Consider the following 27096-nt stretch of genomic DNA (forward strand, 5'->3'; position numbering starts at 1 on the left):
CCAGGGATCCCTGGTTTTTCTTCTTTTAAAGATCTTTCTGGCTGCTTTGTAGAAGATGAATAGTAGGGAACTAACACGTGGATAAAGAGAGCAGCCTGAGTTATCATACATAAGATCTCTCCCACATATGTAGACATGCTAGAAAAAAAAATTTTTTTTTTAAGTAGGTTACACACCCAGCATGGAGCCCAATGCAGGGTTTGAAGTGACAACCCTGAGATCAAAACCTGAGCCAAGGTCAAGTCAGATGCTTAACAAACCAAGCTACCCAGACACTGCACCCTTAGGGGAAAAAAATTTAAATATGTTATTAACATGTAGATGAACACGAAGCATCTCCAGGTACCAGAAAGCTACTGTGGCCTATGAGATTTGAACACACATGCTACAGGATAAACAAACCAGATACATGCTATAAGGGACCAAAGTTGAGAACACTGACTGTGGGTGTACGAGGGATCTGGAACTGAATTCCTAGACAAAGCTATAAGCTCCAGACCCTTGGTGTGGAGACCAGAGAGAAGACACAGTCTCTGGCCTGGGCTACATGAGTGTGGCAATTTCCCCTGCTACAAGTTCCAGGGCAGCATGAGAAGCCCTGCCCTGGAAAATCACATAAAACTTGAATTTCAGGAACCAATGAGCCCTGAAGGACTTAGCACAGACAAACATATAACTGTCCCAAGGGACACCTCCACAATACAAGGCACATGCAGGACTCTGGAGAATATAATCTCCACCAAAGATTATCTCACAAACAAAAATGGCAAAAGATACAGGGAAAATCAAATGCTATACAAAAAGCAGATTCAATAAAGAATGAAGTACCCCAAAGCTATAAATAATAGTTCCCCAAAAGGGACTTCAAAATGTTCAACAAGGGTCACCTGGCCAGCTCAGTTGGTGGAGCATGCAACTCTTGATCTTGGAGTTGTGAGTTCAAGCCCCATGCTGGGTATGGAAACCACTTAAAAATAAATAAAATAAAATAAAATAAAACATTCAAAAAGATGGAATAGGAACCATATAGTAAAAATAAGACATTCCAGATAAAAACTAAGTGAGTTTTTAAAAGAATCAAATAGATATTCTAGAAATCAGAGTAGATTAGACACAACCAAAGAGAGAATTCATGAATAAGAAGATGAATCTGAGGAAATTCAGAATGAAAACAAAGAAAAATAGACAGGAAATATGAGTCATTAAATAAAATGGAGGGCAAAATGAGAAGTTCCACAATACACTTAAAAGAGAATAAAGAAAAGAGAAAGAAAAGGAAAGGAAAAAAAGAGAGAGAACAAAGAAATCAGAGGCAATAATCAAACAGATAATGGTTGAGAATTTTCCAAAATTAGAGTGAATGATAAAACAAGTTCCAAAACAATTAAGTAAAACAGTGCACATGATATACCACCCGAAAAGAAAAGAAATAAAGTATCAGAGAGAAAAGTAGATTATCCATAAGGGACTGGAATTAGATGAACTGCCTTCTGCTCCTGGACACTGCCGAGTAAGCATCGTTAAAGTCTCCCCTCCCACTGCCGTCATGTCTAAGTCAGAGTCTCCCAAAAAGCCTGAGCAGCTGCGGAAGCTCTTCATCGGAGGTTTGAGCTTCGAAACAACCGATTGTTCGAAACAACCGAAACAACCGAAAGTCTGAGGAGCCATTTTGAGCAATGGGGAATGCTTATGGACTATGTGGTAATGAGAGACCCAAACACCAAGCACTCCAGAGGCTTTGAGTTCCTCATGTATGCCACCATGGAGGCGGTGGATGCAGCCATGAATGCAAGGCCACACAAGGTGGATGGAAGAGTTGTGGAACCAAAGAGGGGTGTCTCACGAGAAGATTCTCAAAGACCTGGTGCCTACTTAACTGTGAAAAAGAATTTTGTTGGTGGCATTAAAGAAGACACTGAAGAATAACATCTAAGAGATTATTTTGAACAGTATGGGAAAATTGAAGTGATTGAGATCATGACTGACCGAGGCAGTGGCAAAAAAAGAGGTTTTGCTTTTGTGAAATTTGATGACCATGACTCTATAGACAAGATTGTCTTTCAAAAATACCATACTGTGAATGGCCACAACTGTGAAGTAAGGAAAGCCCTATCGAAGCAAGAGATGGCTAGTGCTTCATCCAGCCAAAGAGGCTGAAGTGGTTCTGGAAACTTTGGTGGTGATCGTGGAGGTGGTTTTGGTGGGAATGACAACTTTGGTCATGGAGGGAACTTCAGTGGTCAAGGTGGTTCAGTGGCAGTTGAGGTGGTGGTGGATACGGTGGCAGTGGGGATGGCTATAACAGATTTGGTAATGATGGAAGCAACTTTGGAAGTGGCGCAAGCTATAATGATTTTGGCAATTACAACAATCAATCCTCAAATTTTGGACCAATGAAAGGAGGAAATTTTGGAGGCAGAAGTTCTGGCCCCTATGATGGTGGAGGCCAATACTTTGCCAAACCACGAAACCAAGATGGCTATGGCGGTTCTATGGCAGTGGCAGAAGGTTTTAATTACTGCCAGGAAACAAAGTTTAGCACGAGAGGAGACCCAGAGAAGTGACAGGGGCTACAGGTTACAACAGATTTGTGAACTCAGCCAAGCACAGTGGTGGCAGGGCCTAGCTGCTACCAAGAAGACATGTTTTAGACAATACTCATGTGTATGGGCAAAAAACTCGAGGACTGTATTTGTGACTAATTGTATAACAGGTTATTTTAGTTTCTGCTCTGTGGAAAATGTAAAGCATTCCAACAAAGGGTTTTAATGTAGTTTTTTTTTTTTTTTTTTGCACCCATGCTGTTGATTGCTAAATGTAATAGTCTGATCATCATGCTGAATAAATGCATCTTTTTTTAAATGTGCTGTGTAAAGTTAGTCTACTCTGAAGCCATCTTGGTAAACTACCCCAACAGTGTGAAGTTAGAATTCCTTCAGGGTGATGCCAGGTTCCATTCGAAATTTATTTGCAACCTGCTTGGGCACAGAAGCCATTGTCTCCACAAACCTTGGTGTGGTTGAACTGACAGTTAATGTGTTGTGACCTGGAGTTCACCGTTAAAAGGGTTACCCAAGCAAAGTCCTGGAGTTTATTTGGTTATTATGATTGTTGGCACATCCTATGCAATATATCTAAATTGAATTATGGTATCAGGTAAAATTATAGATGGGATTAAAGCTTGTGTATCATCCATTATCATGTGTAATCAATAAACAATTTAATATCTCTTGGGGGAAAAAAAGGAATTAGATGAATTAAGTGCCTGAAGACAACAGAATAGCTTAAAAGTGCTATAGAAAAAGAGCCAGGGGGGCCTGGGTGGTTAAATGAAGAGTCCAACTCTTGATCATGATCTGAGGTCATGGGACCGAGCCCTGCATCAGGCTCTGTGCTCAGCATGGAGTCTGCTCATCCCTTTCCCTCTGCTCCTTCTCCCATGCTCTCTCTCTCTCTCTCTCTCTCTCTCTCTCTTTCTCTCTCTAATAAATAAATAAAATACTTTAAAAAAAAAGAAAAAGAAAAAGAGCCAACAGTGTGGTGAGAAGGAAGCAAGATCCTAATTCTGTTCCAACTGCTATTCTCCCTCCAGCTTGTCCCTTAGTAGCTCAGGTAGCAGGAGGGTGAGTGTCCATCCAGGTTGCTGGCTTCAGGAAAGTTCTCACCATGGTACCATAGGCACATGGCACTGCCCCTGCTCCACTGTGTCCATGGTTACTGCTTGCAGCCAACATGATTAGAAGGAAAATCAATTCTGCTGAATAGGCACTAAAGAAAACCCCCAAGAAGATCAGCAAATAGTCATCTAATCTGACCTTGAAAAAAATGAAATCTAGGGGCACCTGAGTGGCTCAATCAGTTAAGGGTCTGACTCTTGATCTCAGGGTGATAAGTTCAAGCGCTGCAATGGGCTCTGTGCTGGGCATGGAGCCTGCTTTTAAAAAAAAAAAAAAAAGAAAAAAAAGAAAAGAAAAAGAAAGAAATATTGGGCCAAAAAGGCAATAGGAAAGGATAAATCTTCTGACCAAAAAAGTCTCAATAAAGGGAGAGGAAGCAGAAGAAAATGGGCAGAGGAGGATCATTGAGCAGAGACCAAAAGAGATTTAATAGCACGACCAGAATCTAAAATTGAGGATATTTCAGACTCAAACGCAGTGGGAGACAAAGCAGTCTTAGACCAGTCTCAGCGGTGGTTTTTACATACTCTTTCCCCAACAATTCTAAGAAGCAGTTTCATCAACCATTTTGGAAATGCAAGTTTTCTGTAATTCTGTAAACATATTTTTAAAGAAGCATGGAATCCCACCATATCCCATGTTTTAACACATCTTTAAATAAGTATAAATAACTTTTTAAGAGATAAAATCACATGCTAGTTAATTTTAGTAAAACCACAAGTTAGTGGAATGCTGGATTAAGAAAAGCTTTGTTTGATGTAAACTTAACATTCCATAGACTGTGAAGGGCATTATAAAGTTCTCTAAAATACACATAACCCAAATGACATTGGGTCATTTTAAGTGAGTCCTTCTTTCATATGTTTTTTTTTTTTCCTACTTCTTCTATATGTTCTTCTGTCTCCTTATCAGAATTGCACATTATCTGTGGCAAGATCCTGCTAGGGAAAGAAGATCTAGAATTTCTCCAAACCTGTTAATGGCTCAAGGATATAATTTGCAAGATATTATATCCTGTATTATCAGGACATTCCTCATAAAAGGCTTGAGAATTAAAAATATTTGAAGATTCTGACCTCTGGTGTCCTCTACTTGTGGATAAAATGTCTCCAAATTTTAAGCTGGAACACTGGTTAAGAAACTATTTTTTTTAAAGATTTTATTTGTTTATTTTAGTGGGGGAAGGGGCAGAGAGAAGTGGAGAGAGAGAATCTCAAGCAGATTCCTCACTGAGTGCAGTGCCCAACATGGGGCTCGATTCCACAACCCTGAGATCATGACCTGAGCCAAAATCAAGATTTGGACCCTTAACTGACTGAGCCATCTAGGTGTTCCTGGTTAAGTAACTTTTTAGCAAAGCATTGTAGTTACATTGCATAGACTTTTTAATATTAGCATTAACTCATGATGTTTGAATACTGATCAGCAAACAAGTACCAATAAAATCTTGATTGTGACAGAGGGGGAAAAAAAGATGGTGAAAATGTAGACATCTTCAGACAAAGACTAATATAATTCACTGCAGGTTCTTACAGAAAGAGTTACAAAGTTTCCCTATCAAAGAAATAAATGCAGCCCCAAAGAAAGTTATGAAGAAGTACTAAAATAACCCTATTTATATTCTAGAAGGAATATTTGAGAAACAAAAACAGCATCTCCAAAGTTTTATATTATCTTGACATTATCCTGATCATGGAATGAGCCCAAGATGGAAGCCAGAAGAGGGAGTCGGTGGGAGCGCCATAAGCCCCTGTGAAAGCCATGCCTCCATGCCATGGTGGAGTGGAGATTCCAATCCTTTCTCTGAGTCATGAACTGTTTCCTGGCTTCTGCACCCACTGCTCACTTTTCAGTAAAGATCCCTGGGCCCCATCCTACACCTTTTTCTGCTTTTGTCACCTGCTGCTTGTCAGCCAGCATTTAAGAGAGGATAATGCAGGGTGGGCCCCCCTCCACCTGCTTCTGGTGCTGAGGCTGGGAGAGGGTAGCTCTCTTGGGCTTGGCAGGGAGGGCACACTCATCCAAGGTCACTCTCCAGGGCAGGAGGTATTTTTAAATATAGATAAGAAGGAATGATCAAAAAATGACTGCCTGGCCATAGAAACCTAAACCCTGAGGCAAAAGTTGTTGATGAATGCCGGTGATTCCATAATGAAGACGCTGACACCATACCATGGCTCTGCTCTCTGCGGACCTACAGAAACACTGATGTAATTTCATCTTCTTTCCAGAAGAAAAAAAAAATTCTTCTTCTCTGTTCAGACATAACATCATCAACACAGCTCTTTAAATATCTGTTGTGGGAGGCTATATTTAGTGACTGTTTGGCCCTTAAAATGAGCCTGATTTCCTGTGGCAAAAAGTTCTCAGCAGCAAGGAGAGAGGCCTAGAGAATTCTGAAGTACTAACAAACAGCTTTAAGGCTTAAGATGTTCAAACAGTGTAAGAAAAGGAGTTAACTGCTTTTACTGGAGAGGTGACTGGAACCTAAGAGAGGGGGAGAAAAATCATAATAAAAGGGTGGGTTTGGCCTGAACACTTCTAAAGTCATCCTAGAGAACGGCCTGACATGGGGCAGCTGTGTGAGCCGGTAATCACATGTGGCATGCAGCTCTTCTTCAGGAAGGTGGGAAGGGCCTCCATTCACTCATTCACTCATTCCTTCATTCACTTACTCATTCACTTGCTCATTCCCTCACTCACTCACTTGTTCATTCACCCACTCACCACATTTGTACATTTTCCTACGTGCCAAGCCTGGTGGCCTACAGGCTCTCCAAGTCATGGGGCAAATACGATACACAAACCATGGACCTTCAAAGGCCATTCCCAGAAAGGGCCCTTGGCGGGGCACAAAGTGAATACTACAGGGTGGGGGACACTTCTGCTGGGGCCATCTGGGAAGGCTTTGGTGGGAGAGGAAACAACGGCCAGTACCAGCTACTGCTCTGGACTCTCTCCCTTAAACCCACTCATTGAGCCCAGAGGCCAATACATTATCTCATATCACAGATGAGTAATTTTCCCAAGGTTCCCATAAAATAACAAGTAACAAAACTGGAGCTGAAACAGAATTGTCTGACTGCAGAGTGCTTAACTACTCTTTTTTAGGTCCAGAGCTACAGGTGGAGGCTGGCACAGCATGTCTGCCACACTGTGTACTAAGGTTCGCACTCCAATTCCACCAAAGACCTGAAACAATCAGAGCAGCTCTGCTACGGCTTGGGCACCAGAACTTCTCCCTCCTCGGATGCAGCCTGGATTAGTCCACTTTTCCCCCTTGGAAACCACTGTCTAGTCCCTCTGTGTGTGTGGGTCTCCAGTGTCCCCAGAATGACCCAAGCAAGCAAGGGAACGCACATTTACTCAGCCCCAACTAAGGTTTGCCAGGCAACATGCCATTCTTTTTTTTTTCTTCTTTTCAACATTTTAGTCTGAGATAATTTTAGACCTTCAGAAGAATTGCAAAAATAGTATAGAGTTTCCGGACATCTTTGCTCAGCTTCTCCTTCTATTAACTAACATCTTACATAAGCATAGGAAAATCATCAAAATGAAGAAATTCACCTTGGTGCGATACTATTAACTATACTACAGAATGAATTCTCCCATTTTCCCACCATTGTCATCTTTCTATTCCAGGAGCCACTCAGGATTCCACCTGTACTGTCACATTTCCTTAGTTTCTTCCTATCTGTGACAGCTCCGTAGTCTTTCCTGGTCTTTCAAGACCTTGACATTTTTTAAGAATACTGGTCAGTTATTTTGTAGAAAATCCCTCGTTGGCTTTGTGTGATGTTTCTTGTGTTTAGATTGAGGTAATGCACTTTGGGCAAGAAAATCACACAGGTGATGTACCCTGTTTGGTGTAACTGTCAGGACCCATTCGTTTCCATATATTAGCTTCTTTGGTTTCTCTGGATACTCAGGGCAATCTCATGAGATAAGTATTATTATTTTTTAAAATATTTATTTGTTTATTTTAAAGAAAGAAAGAGTGAGAGAGAGAGAGAGAGAGAGAGAGAGAGAGAGAGAGAGTGCAGGGGTGAGGGGCAGAGGGAGAGGGAGAGAGAGAGAATCTCAAGCAGACTCTCCACTGAGCACGGAGCTCGACACAGGACTCAATCCAATGACCGCAACACAGGACTCAATCATGACCTGAGCTAAAATCAAGAGTTAGACGTTGAATGCACTGAGCCACTCAGGCACCTCTTCAGATAGGTATTACTATCCCCATTGTAAAGATGGGGAAACTAAGGCAAAGAAATTAAGGCACTTCTCCAAGTTCCCTGGGTGGTAAGGTAGCAGAGAGATAATTTGCAGCCATTTCTGTCTCTGGGTCTTTCTACTACATGTCAGTATGTTACTTCCATTCTTTCTGGTTTAAACTCATTCATATGACCTTGACTGATCATAGGAAATTGGACTTAGAGGGTTAATCTAATTATTCCTAGGCTTACAAGGGGGATTCTAAAACCAATGGATAATAACAGCTAACATTGACTAAGTGTCTAGTATTTGCCTGGCACAATGCTTCATCCTTTATACATAAGATATCCCATATAACCCCTTTTAGCAACACAATGGAGTAGGTACTTCAGGGACAGGATCCCCTTATTCCAAACTCTTGGGGTCAGGTGTGTCTGGGAATTTAGAGTTCAGGGTATGGGTAACACCCTCTGACCAATATCTTTGCAGCCTATCATATGACCTTTCATTCTAAGATGGGCACATAACAAAGACTATGAATACGCGCAGACAAGTGCGGGTTGGGTATCACACTTTGAATGAAACTTCTAGGCTTCCAGAACTTCAGGATCTTAGAACTGCAGATGAGTAACTGTGAGCCTGCACACAATTCTGTAACAAGAGAAAGTCATTTGCAAATGAGGAAGCAGAGGTTGGGAGATCTTCAGAGCCAGTCATTACCCAGGACTGTCCCTTACTCTGTGGCTGAGAACCTACATCAGGCAGTTAGGGCTCTTTCCTACTGACTTAGGTTTCACTTCCCATTTCCTGTAACAAAAACATTCTGAATATGTTCAACTGGCACTAAGAATAAATGGAAATAAACACACCTTCCAAACTCCCAGGCTTTGAGCTGTCCCCGGAGCAGGGTATGAAGATGACCACACCATCCCCATCATCACTATGATAGTTACTGTCTTTCTCAGGCACTAGAGGAAACTTTTTCTCTTTCCATAAAAATATCATTAGTGGGGCACCTGGGTGGCTCAGTAGTTGAGCATCTGCCTTTGGCTCAGGTTATGATCCTGGGGTCCTCAGATCAAGTCCTGTATCAGACTCTCTGCAGGGAGCCTGCTTCTCCCTCTGCCTACATCTCTGCCTCTCTCTGTGTGTCTCTCATTTATTTTATAAATAAAATCCTTAAAAATATATATGTCATTAGTGCTGTTGGATCAGTCCAGTCCAAGCCCCAAGTCTGCATGAGGCCCCCCAAAAGGGGTGTGTGAGGTTCAGGTCTTTCCCTATGACATAAGGACACCCTGAATTGCTGAGGCTTTCCTTCATGAAAAGTAATCTATGAGCTAAATTATCTATGAGTTGATCTAAACTGCTTAGGCCCTATGAACAGGTTTAGCCGACTTTGTGTCTCAAGTTAGTGTGTCTCACTTCCCACTGTGCACAGAGAAGCATTCCTTCATGTGCCCTATAATTACTTTCCAGTTCCACTGTTTGGAAGAAAGTTCTAGACAGCAATGATCATCACTTTCATAATCCCTGACTTCCCTCCAGTCACCTGCTCATTCGCCCTCTCACTTGGCCTGGGATGGAGAAACTGAGGCAACCCTTCCTGTAAGTGGAGTACAGTAAGGGAGGGCTGAGGGTAAATCAGTGATGAGTCCACAGAATCCCTAGGAGGCGAACGAAGATAATTCATTACTCCAGGAATAGCAAAAATTTAGGCAGGAAAGGAGAAGACTTTGAGTCTGCTAAGGGCTCAGCTGCTCCTGGCATTTCCAGGGTCATGATAAAGTTGACAATGAACAGAGAGTTAAAATGCTAGGGGCACAGAGAAGGGAAAGTGTCCTGGGGATGGGGGAGGGGCACAGGTGTAAATAAAAGCTACATCTTTACCTTCCAGAATGACAGGCTCACAATAATGGCTATCATGAAACCAGTTTCAAGAATTAAAAGTGCTTGTTTCTGGGGGCACCTGGGTGGCTTAGTCAGTTAAGTATCTGACTCTTGATTTTGGCTCAGGTCATGATCTCAGGGTTGTAGGATCAAGCCCTGCATCAGGCTCTGTGCTCAGTATGGAGTCTGCTTGTCCTTCTCCTTCTGCTGCTCAGCTTGCTTACACATGCTTGCTGTCTATCTAAAATAAATAAATAGGGGTGCCTGGGTGGCTCAGCAGTTGAGCACCTGCCTTCAGCCCAGGTCACGATCCTGGGGTCCCAGGATCAAGTCCCACATCAGGCTCCCTGCATGGAGCCTGCTTCTCCCTCTGCCTGTGTCTCTGCCTCTCTCTCTCTCTCTCTCTCTCTCTCTCTCTCATGAATAAATAATTAAATAAAATCTTTTTTAAAAAATAAAAATAAAATAACATATCAAAAAAAAAAATAGTGGTTGCTTCTAGGAGGAAATGGTTAAGAAGGGCCAGGGAGCTGGGCCAGGACACAGTCCTGGGTGGTGGTAACAAGCCTGAGTCACTATCCAACCCATTTAACTGTGTCTGTGCACACCTTTAATGGAAATAAAATCACACAACTGGTCACAGGCAGAACCATGACCCAAACCTCAGTTCTACCCTCTTGTCTGCATCTTCACTTTGGCCCTTGTCTTTCCAGACTAGACAATTCTTTTTGCATGTCCTCTGTCATCTTAGTTGTCATCTGAGCTAGCCCAGTGTCGTGGTGTCTTTCTCGAAGCCATCGAACCAGAAACACAGAAAGTAAGCAACCAAGCATGCAGTCCATCCCAGGCCCAGTGCAAAGGCAGGCCAGTGTGTTCAGGTCATGGTCCAGGCAAACACCTCCTGAGATCTCCCGGTGATTCCTCCTGTGGTTCTGTGCCCATCCTCAGAAACAGCACACCACTAAACACATGGACCTCCTCATATAGATGATCCTCAACTCAGGGATCATCGGGCAGCAGATCAACAAGGAAGCCAATACCCATTCATTTACTCATCCCACAGCTATGAACCTACTCTGTGCCAAGTAATACATACCCCCAAATTTAGATGTTATTAATTAGTAGCATGAGAATCCTAATACGAGCTGAGTGTTCACGACATGGATGGCAATGAGCTAAACACTGTCCTTGTGTTCTATCATTTAATCCTTTCAACCCAGGATTGAGTCCTGGGTCTCCAGGATCAGGCCCTGGGCTGAAGGTAGCGCTAAACCGCTGAGCCACCCAGGCTGCCCAGTTTTTTGTTTTTTTCTTTTTACCACAGATGCTCTTTCAATGGCTCTCTACTTAACTGGGTCAGATCAACTTATGCCCACCAGTGTCTCTGTAAAGCAGCTTGCCTGGAACCATTGGCAGGTGACCCAACCAGACCTAAAGCTCATGATCTTAATCTCTACAGAGTCTTGAGGCACAATCAGGACACAGACACAAGGCTGTGTGTGCCTCAAATCTGGATGAGACTTGCCGAATGGACCCTAAGCAAGTTAATTTTTCTTTTCTAATCCTTACTTTCCTCTAGGAAAGTGGACTGGGTCAAAGGCCACACCTCAGACAAAGAGAGGAACCAGGGAGGTAAGGTCAATGTGTGAAGCAGGCTAGTGGAAGACAAAATGGCATCATTTCAGACATCCCGTGTGGCCGGATTTGGTGACAGAAATTAATTTTCTGGAAAATTAATTTTTGTAAAGCTTTGTTTGAGAGAGAGCAGGTATACCAGCAGGGAGGGGAAGAGGGAAAGGGAGAGAGAGAATCTCCAGCAGACTCCCTGCTGAGCATGGAACCTGACATGGGGCTCACTCCCATGACCCTGAGATCATGACCTGAGCGGAAATCAAAAGTTGGAAACTTAACAGACTAAGCCACCCAGGTGCCCCTGGAAAATTATTTTTGTTATGTGCTACAACCTAGGCCTAATGGACTAACCCTGGGAAGGCCAGGATGAGAAGATACTTACAGAGTTTTGCAGTGCTCAGCCTGTGCAGATGTACCTGGCAGTCCTAAATAGAAGGTAGAAGACGATGCCTGGGCAGAAGTGACCAATTACAAAAGAGTTCTCATGAGGTAATTTTCCTGAGTGGCTTTGGAAGGCCAGTTCTTTGAGGCAGGGGAGGGGGGCTTAAGACTCTCTAACCAATACAAAAAAGTCACCCATAGAAATTAAGTGCAGCCAGGGTTATCCAGGAGGAAGGGTTTCATAGAGAGGGAAAGCCTATCAGAATTCAAAGTCTGGAGCCAAGAAATGGGACAGCAAAACTGGAACAAGGGCCAGGTGTTGTCAAAAGGCAGTCAAATCTCACAGGACTGCTGCTTCAGTAACTGCATTTTTACAGAGCTACCAACTCACTAAACCTTTGGGGCGATCTCGGCCAACCCCCTCATTTCACAGACCATGACCAAAGACCTACAGAGAGTAGGGACCACAGCAGAACAAGGAGAACTACAGCCAGGAGAAGAGGGGCTTCCTGATTCTTTTTTTCTTTCCTTTTTTTTATAAGGTTTTATTTTCAGGTAATCTCTATACCCAGCATGGGGCTTGAACTCACAACAACATCAAGAGTCACACGCTCTACTGACTGAGCCAGCCAGGTGCCCCAGGCTTCCCAATTCTTTTTTTTTTAAGATTGTATTTATTTGAGAGAGAGAGCGCGTGCGCATGAGCAGGGGGGACGGGCAGCAGGAGAGGGAGAAGCAGACTTCCCACTGCGCAAGGAGCCTGACATGGGGCTTGATGCCAGGACCCTGAAATCATGACTGAGCGGAAGGCAGATGCTCAATCAATTGAGCCACCAGGCACCCCAAATCTTAATTTAGTGCTCTGGGCGCGCGCCCCTGTCTGCCTTGCAGCTAAGCCCAAAAATACGGGCACACTCCAGAGGACCCTGGAAAGCCTATGTAAGGACCAGCACACAGCAGGCCCACTCCGAGGGAAGCTGTTCATTTATTCCCACCTGTTTCCTGACTGCAAGTCAGCTCTCTCAAGCAAAGACACCATCAGGATCCTAGAGGGAAAAAAGGGATTTCCTACCCACTTTTTTTTTTAAGATTTTATTTATTTATTCATGAGAGACAGAGAGAGAGAGAGAGAGAGAGAGAGAGAGGCAGAGACACAGGCAGAGGGAGAAGCAGGCTCCATGCAGGGCGCCCCATGTGGGACTCCACCCCAGGTCTCCAGGATCATGCCCTGGGTTGCAGGCGGCGCTAAACCACTGGGCCACCCAGGCTCCCCACCTACCCATCTTTTTTAATAGCATAGAGCTTGATCAAGAGAAAAAAAAACCCAAAACATGTAAGGTTAAGTCAATTCTATCTGTGATCCTCACGCTTGGAATCTCACCAAAGAACTCCATGGCCCAGCAGGAAAGAATGTTTTGAACACGCTGCTGAATTGTTTCTCCAGGATAAGATTTCTGTGAATAAGTGCCAGGTGTGGAAATGTAATGTTTCATCTATGGCCACAGTAAGCATGGATGAAATAACAAATGTCCCTCCAGGTTTAAAAGGGTGGCCTGTCTGTGCCTCGAGGCAAGGGCTCCACTAGCTTTCTCACTCCAGAGTGTGAGTTACCTGTTATCATCCATATTAGTTTTTATCGCCGACCGTAACAAATTACCACCAATTTAGTAGCTTAAAACAACGCCCATTTATCAGTCAGGGTTCTGCAATCTGAAGGCTAACTTGGTTTCACTGGGCTGAAATCAAGGTGTTGGCAGGGCTGCATTCCTGCCTGGAAGCTCTGGGAAAAATGTAGGCTCCTCTTTCTATCTTGAGGTCCTTAATTATACCTGCAAAGACCTTTTTACTGTGTAACAAAACATACTCGCAGGTGGACATATTGCGGGGAGACAGAGAGAGAGACAGTGTGTGTGTATTATTTTGCCTACCCCATCCCATCATCCCTCACCATGGAACATAAATCAGGGAATACTGGCTCCCAGTCCACTGGCTCTGGGTGTACCATGACTGTACGCTGAAGCCCCTCTCTGTAAAATGCCCCTCCTACTGAATTCTCCATTCCTAAAGCACACCTACCTCTTTCTACCAGGGGAGCCAAAGCCTCTGCTTCAGCCCAATGTAATGGAGATCATGTATGATCACCTCAGCATTGGGCACCCGCCTTGGAATGGGAACTGGGCCTCTTCCGTTTTCTGGTATAGCAACAATCAAATACGATCAGGTCCTTTATTGGTATTGATCTTTTATTACTAGTTCACTCAATAAACATTTACTGAGGGTCTACGCGGTCTTGAGCATCATGCTTGGGGTGAGGCCTACAAAGGTGAAGCTTATAGGGAAGCTCACAGTCCAGCGGGGAACAGACATATAGATCAACACATCAACACAGAAACACACAGAAATGTCATCAAATAAATCTGCCCATAAGAGTGGGGTGACTTCCCAGAGGAGGGCCACTGGAGGTAGGACTTCAAGGATGGAGAGTTTAGTGAGTAGAAAAAGTGGGAGGGGCACTCAAGGCTGAGGCAGAAAAGCATGGTATGCCACCTGGAGAAACACAGTGGGGCCTGAGACAGGACAGGGATGGAGGGGTGGTGGGGGCTCCACGGGACATTACAGCCTGCAAAGGTCAGCTCTATGCTATGCCCATGAGCCTGAGTTTCACAGTTTGGAGTAATGCCTAGCAGACAGGGGGAGGGTGGATTTGAGGGGCGAGACTGGATGGCAGGAAAGCCAGTTGGGCAGTGTGATGAGTAGTTCAGGTTCAAGACCTGAATGAAGGCAGGAGCAGCTCAGGTGGGAGAAGTAGGAGCCATTTGGAGCAAACAAGGAATGAAGGAGACAGAACAACTGGACTTGGTGCCTAGCCACAGGGATGCAGAAAAGAGAGCTGTCAAAAAATGAGCCGCAGAATGTCAGCTTCAAGGGCCAGGGAGCGTTTATAAACTGGGGTTCTTTTTTTTTTTCTGGGGTTCTCTAAAACTGGGAACCAAGGACAATGAGTGAGTTTGTGGCAGGAGACAAAGTTCAGGATTAGGTGTGTCAGGTTTTGGGAGGGGGTGGTTTAGGGCTTTTTTTGTTTTTTTTTTTATCAGCAGTAATGGCCTTAGACTATATAGGGAGGTCCTTTCCTGGACTAAGAAACTCAAGGGAAGCAGGAGATCTCAAGTTACTTCCAAGCACAAGTCAGGGAGCTGACGTTCAGTAGGAAGTCCCTGGTTATGTCAGAGACCTGATCTCTTTCAAGGACCCAGTCTCTTGCTGGCTCCAATCATGCTCACATGACCCCAGACTCAGGGTGAACTTGGGAGGGTTCACCCTTCAGCTCTGGGGCCATATATGGCCGACACTCATCAGTCCTTTATTCAAAATATTTCATTCTTCATCCTACAAACCCTTATCAAGAGTCACTCGGTACCAGACACTGTGTCAGGAGCCTGAGGCTGTAAAGACAGATGAATAAGGTACTCAACACAGAGTTTTGGAATGCCTACCTAGTGCCAAGCCTGGAGAGGTAGAGCCCTGGGCTGACCTGGTACTTCAAGGGAAGTTTTCCTGGATCTTGCTCAGAGAAGAAACCACACAGCTCCTGCCTGTCAATCTCTCACTGAAGGATTACGGAAAATAGGAGGAAAGAATATAGTATTGGTTAAGACCCATCCAAAAGAAACCAGAGAAGGCATTTACTCCCAGCCCAATATGGGAGGGGTCACATGACAGGCAGTAAGACATAATCACACACACACACACACACACACAGCAACCATCTTAGCTCAGAACTGTCATTGTGGGCTGGCCTCAGGGACTGTACACAGGACAAGGACCACACAGAATCGCTGTTAGAAGGTGAGCGTTTCTGCCATGTTCTCAGGTGACATTCCACAGGCTCCTCTGTTCTCACAGTAGCTTATCAAGTGAGACTTGATCTAGATCTTTGGAACACAAGCCAATCTTGTGGTCATACATTCTGGAAGTCCACCATACAGATATCTGATATTTTATTCAAATGTGCTTCGTTTTTTTTTTTAAGATTTTATGTATTTATTCATGAGGGACACAAAGAGAGGTAGAGACACAGGCAGAGGGAGAAGCAGGCTCCCTGCAGGAAGCCCGATGTGGGACTTGATCCCAGGACCCAGGGATCACGCCCCAAGCCGAAGGCAGACAGACGTTCAACTGCTGAACTACCAAGGCATCCCTCAAATGTGCTTTTGAGCCTAAAACACACTCTCTTCTTTCATTCTCTCCTTTGAGAACTTACTTTTAAAGATTTTATTTATTTGAGAGAGAGTGATCAAGGGAGAGCATGGGCAGGGGGAGGGGCAGAGGGAGAAGCAGACTCCCCTGCTGAGCAGGGAGCCTGACCTTGGATTTGATCCCAGGACCCCAGAATCATGGCCTGAGCCCAAGGCAGGCGCTTAACAGACTGAGCCACCCAGATGCCCCCCTTGAGAACTTTTCATCCCCTAATTTATTTTGTATTTCACAGACCTCCTTAGCCCGAGCTGGTGTATTTCCCTGTGCTAGAGGCTGGGGACAACCCGGTAAAAGATGAATGAAGACATGAGGGGCCCATCTGGTGCTGAGGAAGGCAGACACAAGGCACAAACGGATGGAAGCTGAGAGCAACATGCTCAGTGTGGGCTAATGATAAGTCTCAACCTCACAACTACATGTTACTGCAGTACTCAAAATATGCTGCATGGATATACATGATTCATAAATCAAAGGCTTCCCAGGTCCAGGGCATATCAGAAGGGTTTTCACCAGGGAGGCTGTATTTGGGAGAGAGCTCAAAGGGTGGGCAGATATGTAAGTGGCAAGTTCCTAGACTCCTTAAGACACTGTGTCTTACTCCCTGGAGGTGGTTTTGGTGTTCGTTTGTTTTTTTTAAACTTTTGTATTTTGAAATAGAATTCAAATAGAGAAAACTGCACAATACAAAAATGTACAGCTTAGTAAATTATCAAAAACTGCTACCTAGGCCAATAAGCCAACTGATGGTGGACCTCAGAATCTCTCCTTGCACACCCTCCCAATTAATCACCCTGCATCCAAGGGCAATGTTTATCTGGACTTTTATGATAATCATCACTTGCTTGCTTGCTTTCTCTCTCTCTCTCTTTTTCAGAGAGAGAGCATGAGGGGGGTGTGGTGGGCAGAGGGATAGGGAGAAAGAATTTTAATCAGGCTCCACGCTAGGGCTTGATCATGACCCCAAGATCATGACCTGAGCTGAAATCAAGAGTAGGATATTCAACCTACTGAGCCACTCAGGCACCTCTATCTCCTTATTTCTTTACAGATTTGCAATCCAAGTAGCACACTTGATACGTTTCACTTTGGTTGTTTTGTGAACCTGATATAAATGGAAGCATACAGGGTGCCTGGGTGGCTCAGTTGGTTAGGCATCTGACTTTGGTTCAGGTCATGATTCCAGGGTCCTGGGATGGAGCCCTGTGTTGGGCAACCTGCTCAGTGGGGACTCTGCTTCTTGCCCTCTCCCTCTGCTCCTCCCTTCCTCACTCGTACTCACTCTTTCTCAAATAAATAAATAAAATCTTAAATAAATAACTAAATGGAAGTATACAGAAGGTGTCCTTTGGGTCTGCCTTTTTTTTCATTCACCATCAGGTGTGTAGGATTCATCCATGTTGTCGAATGTGACCACGGTTTATTTATTCTCCTTGTTGTGCAAGTATCCCCATGAGAGACATCACAATGCAGTTATCCATCTACTGTTGATGGACCTGGATTGTCTCCAGTTTGGAGTTATGACAAAAGGTGATGATGAGCATCCCTCCAACATGTTTTGTGCCTTGCTGTTGGGTATAGAGCTGACAGTGGAAGTATGGGCCTATTGAGTCTATACATCTTCAATTTTTGGATAACACTGGACTGTTGTCCAATGTGGTTGCACCAGTGCACAGCCCCAGCATGAGCACTTCCACTGCTTCACATCCTTGCTGATGCTTGGTACAGTCAGTTTTTCTTTTTTCTTTTCCATTTTTTAAAATTAAATCTCCCACGACCTCAAGATCATGATCTGAGCCGAATCAAGAGTCGACGCTCAACCAACTGAGCCACATGGGCACCACTTTTGTTTTCATTTTAATTTTTATTTCTTTTTTAAAGATTTTGTTTATTTATTTTAGAGACAGAAAAAGAGAGAATGCAGGCCAGGGGAGGGGCAGAGAGAGAGGGACAAGCACACTCCGCACTGAGCACAGAGCCTGACGCGGGCTCAGGACCCTGAGATCATGACCTGAGCCGAAATCAAGGGTAGGGCATTTAACTGACTGAACCATGCTGGCGCCCCTTTTCATTTTTAATTTCAGCCATGCTGATAGGCATTGAATGGTATCTCATTATGATTTTAATTTGCATTTCCTTGATTACTAATGAAGGTGCACATTTCCATAGGTTTATTTTCTTTTACGAAGTTCCTCCTGCTTATTTTTCTATTAGGTGGTCTCTTTTTTCTTTTACTTTTTTTTCTTTTACTTTTTTTTTAACATATTCTGGATACAGGCCGTTTGATAGTTATGTGTGGTGCAAAAATATTCTGGGGGGAATTTCAGAAGTCCAAGTAAGTCAATTGGAAAAGACTTGGAAAAAAAAAAATCTCCATGACTTTTCTAAGTTACCAGCCCCAGAGCAGCCTTCAGCTTTAAAGAGAGATACTCAAAGGAAAGTACAGTTTGAGGTAAGAGCCACCAGGTTCAAGCCTCTGCTCAGCCACTTCCTGAGTGCTCTTGGGCAAGTGGCTTATGCTCTCTGAGCCTCACTGAGAGGCTCAGAGAGCCTCTCATCCTTGAGAACAGACCACTATTTATCACATGGTTGTTCTGTGGCCAAAAAAGAGGTTATGTGCAAATGTGCTTTATAAACTGCAAATCTGTTAAAATCAGAAGCAATCGGCCATACTGGCTTCCTGAATAGCCTGGCCCAGCTTCCTGAGCTGTCTCATTTACCCTAACAGAGGCAGCAGTAGTAACCTTTCAGATCTGAAAAAGAAGCCCATCCTCCCTTCCACTGTCTGAGCCAGGGGACACCTTCAATCCCTGTCCCTCTCCCTGCACAGTGTCGGACTGCAGGGCCTGTGAGCCAGGAACAGGGCTCCTCCCTGCCTGCCCAGGCAGGAAAACAGGAAGCAGCCCCCACCCTGCCAGGAGGTGGGGCTGACAAGCTCCCTTTCCTAGGTGGGCATCTCTCCAGGCCATCAACCCTCTGGATGCAGAAGCACCGGCCACTGGCCCACCGCACCCCGTCCGGGGCTTCTCTACACTTTGTCCCGATGTGGCAGACCAAGTGGGCCAGTGGACAGGGAATGTTAAACAGTCCTCTTTGGTGTCTTGCAGACATGCCAGACAGAGAACCCTTTCAGTGCCCAAGTGGGGCTGGGATCCTGCTCTCCTGAGCCACGTGGGCATTCCTCATGCCGTCCGAAAATACGGTACCACCCATTCATGTGTGCCCCGTTCTACATACGGGTGGGAGGCATGTGGAAGTTTTTCAAGAGAGCAGTTGAGAACTCAGATGAAATGTGTGTCTTTATTCCACAGTGTGAAACCCCACTTCCGGAATTTTATTAGCTCAAATGTTTGAGAGCTGGAAATCTTGTCCAGCCTCCCCATCTTGAAATGAGAAATCCAGTAGCAGAGCCAGATTTGCTCACTCCCCAGGGAGTGCTCTCATATTACTCTGCGCTTATCCTCACATCCCTTACACCCTGCTGCAAACTCCAGCAGCAGCACGCAGGCCACTGCCATCAGCCACATCCAGGTGCCTGGGACACCAGGCCAGCTTCTCTCCCTTCTAGCTCAGAAAGGCCCACCTGATGCATAAAGAAGCAGAGAGAAGCCCTGGAAGGTCCACGTCCATGTTTTGGGAATGTTTATAAAGTGTTCTGAAATTCACGGAAATTCAAATCATTGACCACAAGCCCTGATTCTATCTCTAGAGGCTCTGCAGGCTCTTTCCTAAATGGGGATCCTGGGCACACAGGCCTGGCACATAGTGTAGACACTTAGTAAGAGTTAATCACAGGAGAAATCACAGGAGACAGAGGGAGAATCTCCAAAATGTGCAAAGGGAAAGTACTCTGCAAGCAGAGGCCTGTCTACAGCACTCAGGCTCCGTCTAGATCCTCTGGCTGTTTCACATTCATACATTTGGCAAAAAGGTCCAGTACCTGCCTCCTGCAAGGGTTCACTCCACACTGAGAGCCAGACCCTGCCCCCAAGAGCTTACAGTCTGGAAGAGAAGCCACAGCTCGACATGGATGAATGGGACAGACATACAGTAGCTACGGGCCCATGCTTGCTGGAATATCTGATCTGGTTGAGAGCAGCCTGTAGGAGCTGTCTAGTGGAGGGATGCAGTGTAAGTTATGGCCTGGAAAAGAGAGGGACCAGGGACTTTCAGATGCCACGGTCTTGCAGGGTATCTCGGGAGCCAGCAAAGGTTCTTGAAAAGAGGGAGTTATAGAAGCAGTGTTGAGCTTTAGAGATGATCCCTCTGGCCCCAGGGAGGATGGGATTTCAGCAACACAGGCAGGAGGTTTGTGAGGACAGGAATGGTACAAAGCAAAGGAGCAATGGACAAGAGAAGCCTCACAGAACACAAAGTGGCTGTGAGGACAGAGGAAAGAGAGGACTCAGGACAGATGCCAAGGAGATGATGAGGACTGATGGGGACCAGACGTTGGTATTCAGAGGCTGGGAAGGCCCAAAGTAGAGTCTGGGGCATGTATGGTTTATTCAAGGGCAAACATCCAATAGGAAGTGGTCACATAGGCAGGGAAGTCAAGAGACAGACGTGGGCAAGTGACATCATAGACATAAAAACAGAAACTGTCAGATGAGTGGACAGAAGGTAAAGAGAAGTAGGGTGAGGTTAGCACATCAGGGACCCAATTGTTAGGGAAAAGAAGGAGAAAGAGCAGAGGGGGCCTGGCAATGATACAGGGATGGCAAGCATGCACAGCCAGGCTCTGGGGCTAGTTTTCCTGAGCCTGGGTCCAGCTCAGACACCTACTTCAGAACCTAGAGCTGGTTATTAACACGTCTAAGCCTTGATTTCCTGATCTGTAAAACAGGGATCATAATTCATAAATTCGTTCCAAGAACTGGGAGGTGTGTCTCATAAAGGCCTTTACCATGTGCACATAGTAAATGCAGTGAATGTCAGCTGTTCTCACCTTTATCAATGGGAAGAAACCAGAGGAGTAAGTAGAGAACCACAAGCTCAAAGAAAGCTTGCAGCATCCTTTCTACCTTTCCAGTACCAACGAAGGGAGCAAGCAGAGGACAGGAGGGAGGATAGCACCTTTCATGCTAGAAGCCATTCCTGAGCAGCCAGGGTTGAGAAGCACTGATCTCTCTGGTCCAACGCCACAATTTCTCAGCAGGTGAATCAAAGGCTGATCTAAAGATCATGAGCGAAATGGTAGAAATGCCCCCTGACTTAAACACAGAGAAGAGGATGTGGGCTTGGTCATTGGATTTCAGAGCTCTGGCCTGTCTGCTTACTCGCTGTGTGATCTTGGGCAAGTAACTTCGCCTCTCTGAGCCTAAGCTATTAAATAGGATAATAGCCATAAATCACCCAGTATGTTTCTAGGGCTCACCAGGCCCTCAATAAATATTTGTTTCTGTCTTTTCTTCTCTAGAATCGAAATATTCCTGGTTCTTCCCAGCTCAAGGTTGGTTAGGATCCTGTACTCTGTGGTGGGCTCTACCCAAACAGGTTTGAACAAAAGCCTCCATGTTTCCAGCCCCATCTCTCCTCTGATCTTAGTAATCACCCACAAGAGAACAAATTTCAACATGCACAAGACTACCCAGGGCTCTGGCTGATATGAAAGCTCTCATTCCGTAGGTCCTGCATTGCTAGCAGCTCCCATGATGCCAGGGCTGTAGGTCCTTTGCCCTCTGTGTAGAAGGGCCCCACAGTAGCGGGTCCACCTCCTTGCTGATTCATGAGCTCCTGCAGGCTGGTCTCTTTATCTTACTCATCTCTGTGTCCCCTCCACGCTATGTGCTCACTAAATGGATGGTAAAAAAAAATAAACAAACCATGGAGAAAACCATTTTCTGGCTAAGTAAATATGGTCAGGGTATTTTTGTGCCTATGTGTGTCAGCTGTCCTGGTTCGTTCCAGAATTGCCCTCCTGGCCAACATGAGGACAGTGTGGTGGAAGGGGCTTGGAATCTGGAGCCCTGGATCTGATTGCTTTTCAATCATCAATGGGTGGCCCAGGGCAAGTTACCACACTCTCATCCACAAAATAAGAGTGGTAATGCCCAACCACAGTGTAGCCCCAAAGATAGCTAAAACATGCTGTGTAAACTGTAAAGTGCTCCAGGCAAGGTATCTTTCTTACAGCAGCTTGTTTGAGGGCAAGAACCACTTTTCATTCCCCTAGAACCTGAAGGTTGTTTGTGATGGGCTGGCAGCAAGGGTCAGGTTGGAGATAGGTGCTGCAGCAGGTGGGTCTGAGGTCCCCACTCTGGCATGAACAGAGCCCCTGACCAGAAGGAAGGCAGAGAAATCACAGTCCTCTGATAGGCATTGGGCAGGGCTCCTGACTGGAGAGTGTAGGACAGAGTGCTGGACCAGGAGGGAACTTGGGACCATTAGGAAAAACCATCAAGTTTCCCTGGCTTGGGGATCCCTGGGTAGCTCAGTAGTTTAGCACCTGCCTTTGGCCCAGGGCATGATCCTGGAGTCCTGGGATCAAGTCCCACATCAGGCTCCCTACAGGGAGCCTGCTTCTCCCTCTGCCTGTGTCTCTACCTCTCTTTGTGTCTCTCATTAATAAATAAATAAGATCTTTATTTTTAAAAAAAGTTTCCCTGGCTTCCCTGAGCTGAGGGGAAGCAAGGGCTTCCCTGCTGGAACTAGCCAGTCATTTTGTACCCCACCTACAGCCAGATCACCACTAACACAGGCCTCGGGAATCTGAGGACACAGGGGAGAGAGAGCAAGACACAATCTTGCCCCCATGAAGCTCCTAGTTTACTGAGGACAAAACAGTGACTACACAAGGTAGCAGGTGTGGGGGCGGAGGAGTGGGAGGAGTGCGGCTGAGAGGTGCGGCTGAGAGGTGCGGCTGAGAGGTGCTGAGTGGCCAATTCTGCTCCTGCCTCCAGGTGGGCTACCTACTCCTCTGCACTCACCTCTGGACATCTCCTTTGCCATTCCCCACTTCTGGAATGCTCCCTCCTTCTCTCCACCCAGCAAGCACTATCTCATGCTGGATGGTCGTCAGGTCCCGGTAAGGGCTCCCAATCCCTCCCCACATCCTCAGACAGAACTTTCCGCATGCGGTCTCGGCTGTGATCACATTACCTAGGAACATTTCTGTACCCCTGCTGAAGAGTTCATCACAGCCTGCATTATTACTTATATTTATGCTTCCTTAGGTCTCCCCAGATTACAGCAAGAATCACTGAAACCATGCTCTGAAGCTTACAAAACGCCTTCATGCCTATGATTTCATTTATCATGCAAGGTATGTATCATCCTCATTTTACAATAAGGAAGCCTTAGAAAGGCTTGCCTGAGGTCACACAGCCTATCCAAGTGCCTGGCTATAAAATTCAAACCTCTTCCAGCTCCAATGCCAGCGTTCTGCTGGGACTCAGAGGCAATGCAAGACAGTTGGGTAAAGGGTGTGACGGCTTCCAGCTGTATGACCTTGGGCAGGTGACTTAACCTCTCTGTGCTTCAATTTTCTCATGGAAAACGGGGCTGATACCCACCTCATGGGTCCTTGTGGAGATTAAAGAAAGTAATACAATAAAGTACTTAGAACAGAGCCAAATACGATAATCAGCTACAATTATCAGCCAATTACCTTGGCTGATTCTCATGGTCTCTTAAGTCATTAAATTTTTTTTCTAGCTCATTTTTTATATCTCATAATACGCTAGATACATTTGAAGTCATCAAACAAAACGAGCTTTTGCAGATTGACCAGTGCCAAGTTTTAGGACTGTTCTCTTTTCTCCACTCTCCTACCCCCCTTACAGTTTCAATAATAGAAAAATTCTCTTTTCCTGCTCCAGCCTACCTCCTCCTCACTCCCACCCCACCGCCAAACAAGCCACTCGATCAGATGCAGCCAATCACAAGTGTTCCACACGTAAAATACCGGCAAACACTGCCTCAGAGTCTCCTTGTTGGACTGTCCCTGGATGGCAAGGGGACATGCCAGTCCTGGGTGGAAGCTTTCACAAACCTAATTTCTATTGCTATAATGGGTCAAAGTTTTATGCATATTCCTCTAGTGCTCTAGTTTTTACTTATTTGAGACTCCAGATGGACTGGGTTATCAACATCTATTTCTTTTCTTTTTCCATTAAAAGGAAAAAAGAAGACTATTCACACTAGTGAGAGCAAGAAGCCTCAGAACTAGGCAGCTACTTGCGGCAATTAACACCCACCGTGGACCAGCAGACAGAAAGCTTCTTTCTTTCCAGGGGTCCAGTCCACAAAGGCAGAGAAAAGAAGTCTCAAACCCAGCTGGTTCCCAGGAGGCAGAAGTGAACTGCTGTCTTTCCTATCTCTCCCATCCCTTTCTGGGGTAGGATGACCCTGGGACTGGACACTCCCTACTTTACATCACCCAGACACACCTAGAACGGGCCAGAGGCATCTGGAAAGAGGATGAAGTTGCCAGGGTGAAAAGCTGTATTCACTGCAAGATTCCTGCACAGAATACTATCAGGTCCTCCCAATCTTTTCTACCTAAAACCCCAAAGCCTTTCCTTCACATTGTACCCTGTTTCGTGGCAGGAGGGAGGGAGCAGAACACAGCAGGGGAACCAGCCTCTGGCAGTGGAGGCCCAGCTGGATCTTCAAAGGTTCCACCCTCAGCGCAAGAGCAAAGAACAAATCTGCCCATACAACTTTGGCACTGGGATTAAAAGAAGTGCTGTGCCCTTTGAAACGGATTTTGCATACAAACGAGCTGATGAACACCAGAAACATGTCAGCTTTATTCAGTCAAATCAATACAGCAGGCATTCAAACTCTGAGGTAAAAATGGATTGTGGCTTTTTGTTGATGACACTGGGGAATTTTGGCCTCCAGCCCTGGTCAGGCTGGACAAATAGGGCAGGCTGCCTATTAGCTGTCAGGCACATCTTGGGGGATGAAACCCAAACCCCAAACCAGGGCTCTGGGCACCACTGGGCAGCTCACCCTTACCAGCAGCGGGCTGTCGGACCAAAGGCCTGACCCTGGCCCCTGGCCCCTGGCCCCTGGCCGGGCCCCCTCCTCCAGCTCTCATTTTTCAAGCTCGGCCACACGTCGCATTTCCTACATTCCTTCCCGCCGCCCAGACCCCTTCAGCCCGGCCTTCGGAGGCCAACAGCTGGGGGTGGTGTGAGCCAAGCCAGAGGCACCAGGAAGGGGATGCTAGGGGTGGGGGGAATGTCAATGCAACCCAGAAGCGGTCGAGAGGGGAGGAAAGGAGCCCCCACTTCACATCCCAGTCCGGCGCTCCTCTCCCAGCCACCACACTGGTGTCTCCGAGCGGCCCCCCAGTGCGCTTCCCCTGCCTAGGGGCACCCCTCCCACCCCTCCTCCGTTCCTTCCGCTCACCGCCCCTGTGACCCCTGCCCTGCCCCACCGCACGGATCGTGCCGGCTCCTCGGGGCCGCCCTGCCCTTCTCCCCAGGCCAGCTGGGATGCCCCCGGGTCCCCGACCTCCCCAGGATCGCCTCGACCTGCGCACCAGATGCTCCCTCCCGAGGCCCGCCTTCCCCGTCCAGCCCTGGGCCTGGACACCTCTACTCCCTCCAAAGCCCCTCCCGGACACTGCGTCTCTCGGGATGCCCCAGCCACGCATGCCCCGGGGTCCCCGGTCCTCACCTGAGTCCGCTCGAAGCTCTCCCGCTCTGCCGCCTCGATCCCCGCGCCCACCCCGCGCCGGCTCAGCACCTTGGGCAGGGGGTTGGGCACCTGCTTCATAGAGCTGGCCATCCGGTCCATGTCGCCGCGCGGAGCCGAGTCCGGGGCCCTCGGCCGCCCCGGGATCCCCACGGCGCCGTCCGCCCCGCCCCACCCGCTGGGATCCGGCGCTAACGGGACGGCTGCGGCCTCCCATTGGCTGGGGGCGCTGCTACTCTCCCGAGGCTCCGCCCCGCTCCGAGGCTTCCCCGCCCGCCCCCGCCCCCTCCGAAGCTCCTGAGCGCGCCCCGCCCCGCCGGGCTCCCGGGACCGCGAGCCGCTCCCTGACCGGCCCGGACGCCTGTCAGTCACCGGGCCCCACCGCCCCCGGCGGGGGCGGGGCGGGGGGCGGGGGGCGGAGGGCGGGGCCGGGGCTGCCCTGACCTGCCCTCGCCCGCCCCGCCCCCGACGCCCGGCGCACCGTCCTCCCCGCCCCTGCCCGCGAGCCGCGCTCCGCTCAGCGGCGGGCGCTGCCGGGTCCCGGCGTGGTGGGCGGGGGTCACGCTGCCCCGGGCGCCCGGCCTCCCGCGGGGAGTCCCGGCGGCGGGGTAGAAGCGTGTTTACGCGGCTCGGGCCGGGCGCGGGGAGCGCGGGAAGGACCGGCTCGGCGGCCGCAGCCCCGGGAAGCGCTGCCCTCCCGCCCGGCTCCCGCCAGCGGGTCAACGTCCCGCACCAGCTCCCTCGGCCTCCTCCCCGCCCTGCCCTGCCCTGCCCTGCAGCCCTGCGCATCCCCTTGGCGACGATCGCCGACCCGGGCGGGGATGCCGGGCTGGGTCAGCGGGAGCCTCTGACACCTTCTATCCAAACCTCTCCCGGTCTGGAACCGGCCGGAGCGTAGCCGTGGTAGAAACCCGTCTGTGTTTCTGTTTATCCGCGGCTTTGGGCCACCACCCCCCCCCCCCCTCCTGCTCGGATGTCAGCCGAGGTACCGACTGGCAGAGGAAGTGAGATCCTTAGCGGAGACGCTAGAGAAAGTGAGAAGTTTCCCGTTAAATACTAGTGTTGGGGTTTTGGAGATAAATGCCTTGAAACTCAAAGGAAGGCATTAAATTCTTTTTTTTTAAACTAAGAGCTTTTGATAAAAATTCACGCTTTCAATAGAGAAACGAATGAGGCGGTGGGCCTTTGCAGGCACTAGCGAACTACTGCTGAAGGCTTTCGCTCAGACCTGTGCTTGGGGGGTGGGGGTGGGGTTGGCGCTGTGTGGACCAGATTGTGGGAGCGAAGAGGAAGGGAGGGAACCAATCGGGAGAGTGGATGAGAGACCCTGAGAACCCACAGGGAACGAGGAGAAAGTTCTTGTCCTCTGGGAGGTTATGGGAACATGCTTGGATGTAGGGAATGA

At 47.2% G+C, this 27096-nt stretch overlaps 1 protein-coding gene across 1 annotated transcript in view; it reads right to left on the minus strand.

Annotated features, from left to right (window-relative positions):
* Window positions 1-25862, minus strand: part of HIP1 (huntingtin interacting protein 1) — a 158736-nt gene extending 132874 nt beyond the window's left edge. The window contains exon 1 of the mRNA XM_072752938.1: window positions 25674-25862. Within this exon, the coding sequence (XP_072609039.1) occupies window positions 25674-25793 (120 nt within the window). The 5' untranslated portion in view covers window positions 25794-25862. The remainder of the gene's footprint in view (window positions 1-25673) is intronic.
* Window positions 25863-27096: the final 1234 nt, after the last annotated feature.

Source organism: Vulpes vulpes, chromosome 3, assembly GCF_048418805.1.
Source record: "Vulpes vulpes isolate BD-2025 chromosome 3, VulVul3, whole genome shotgun sequence".
NCBI lineage: Eukaryota > Metazoa > Chordata > Mammalia > Carnivora > Canidae > Vulpes > Vulpes vulpes.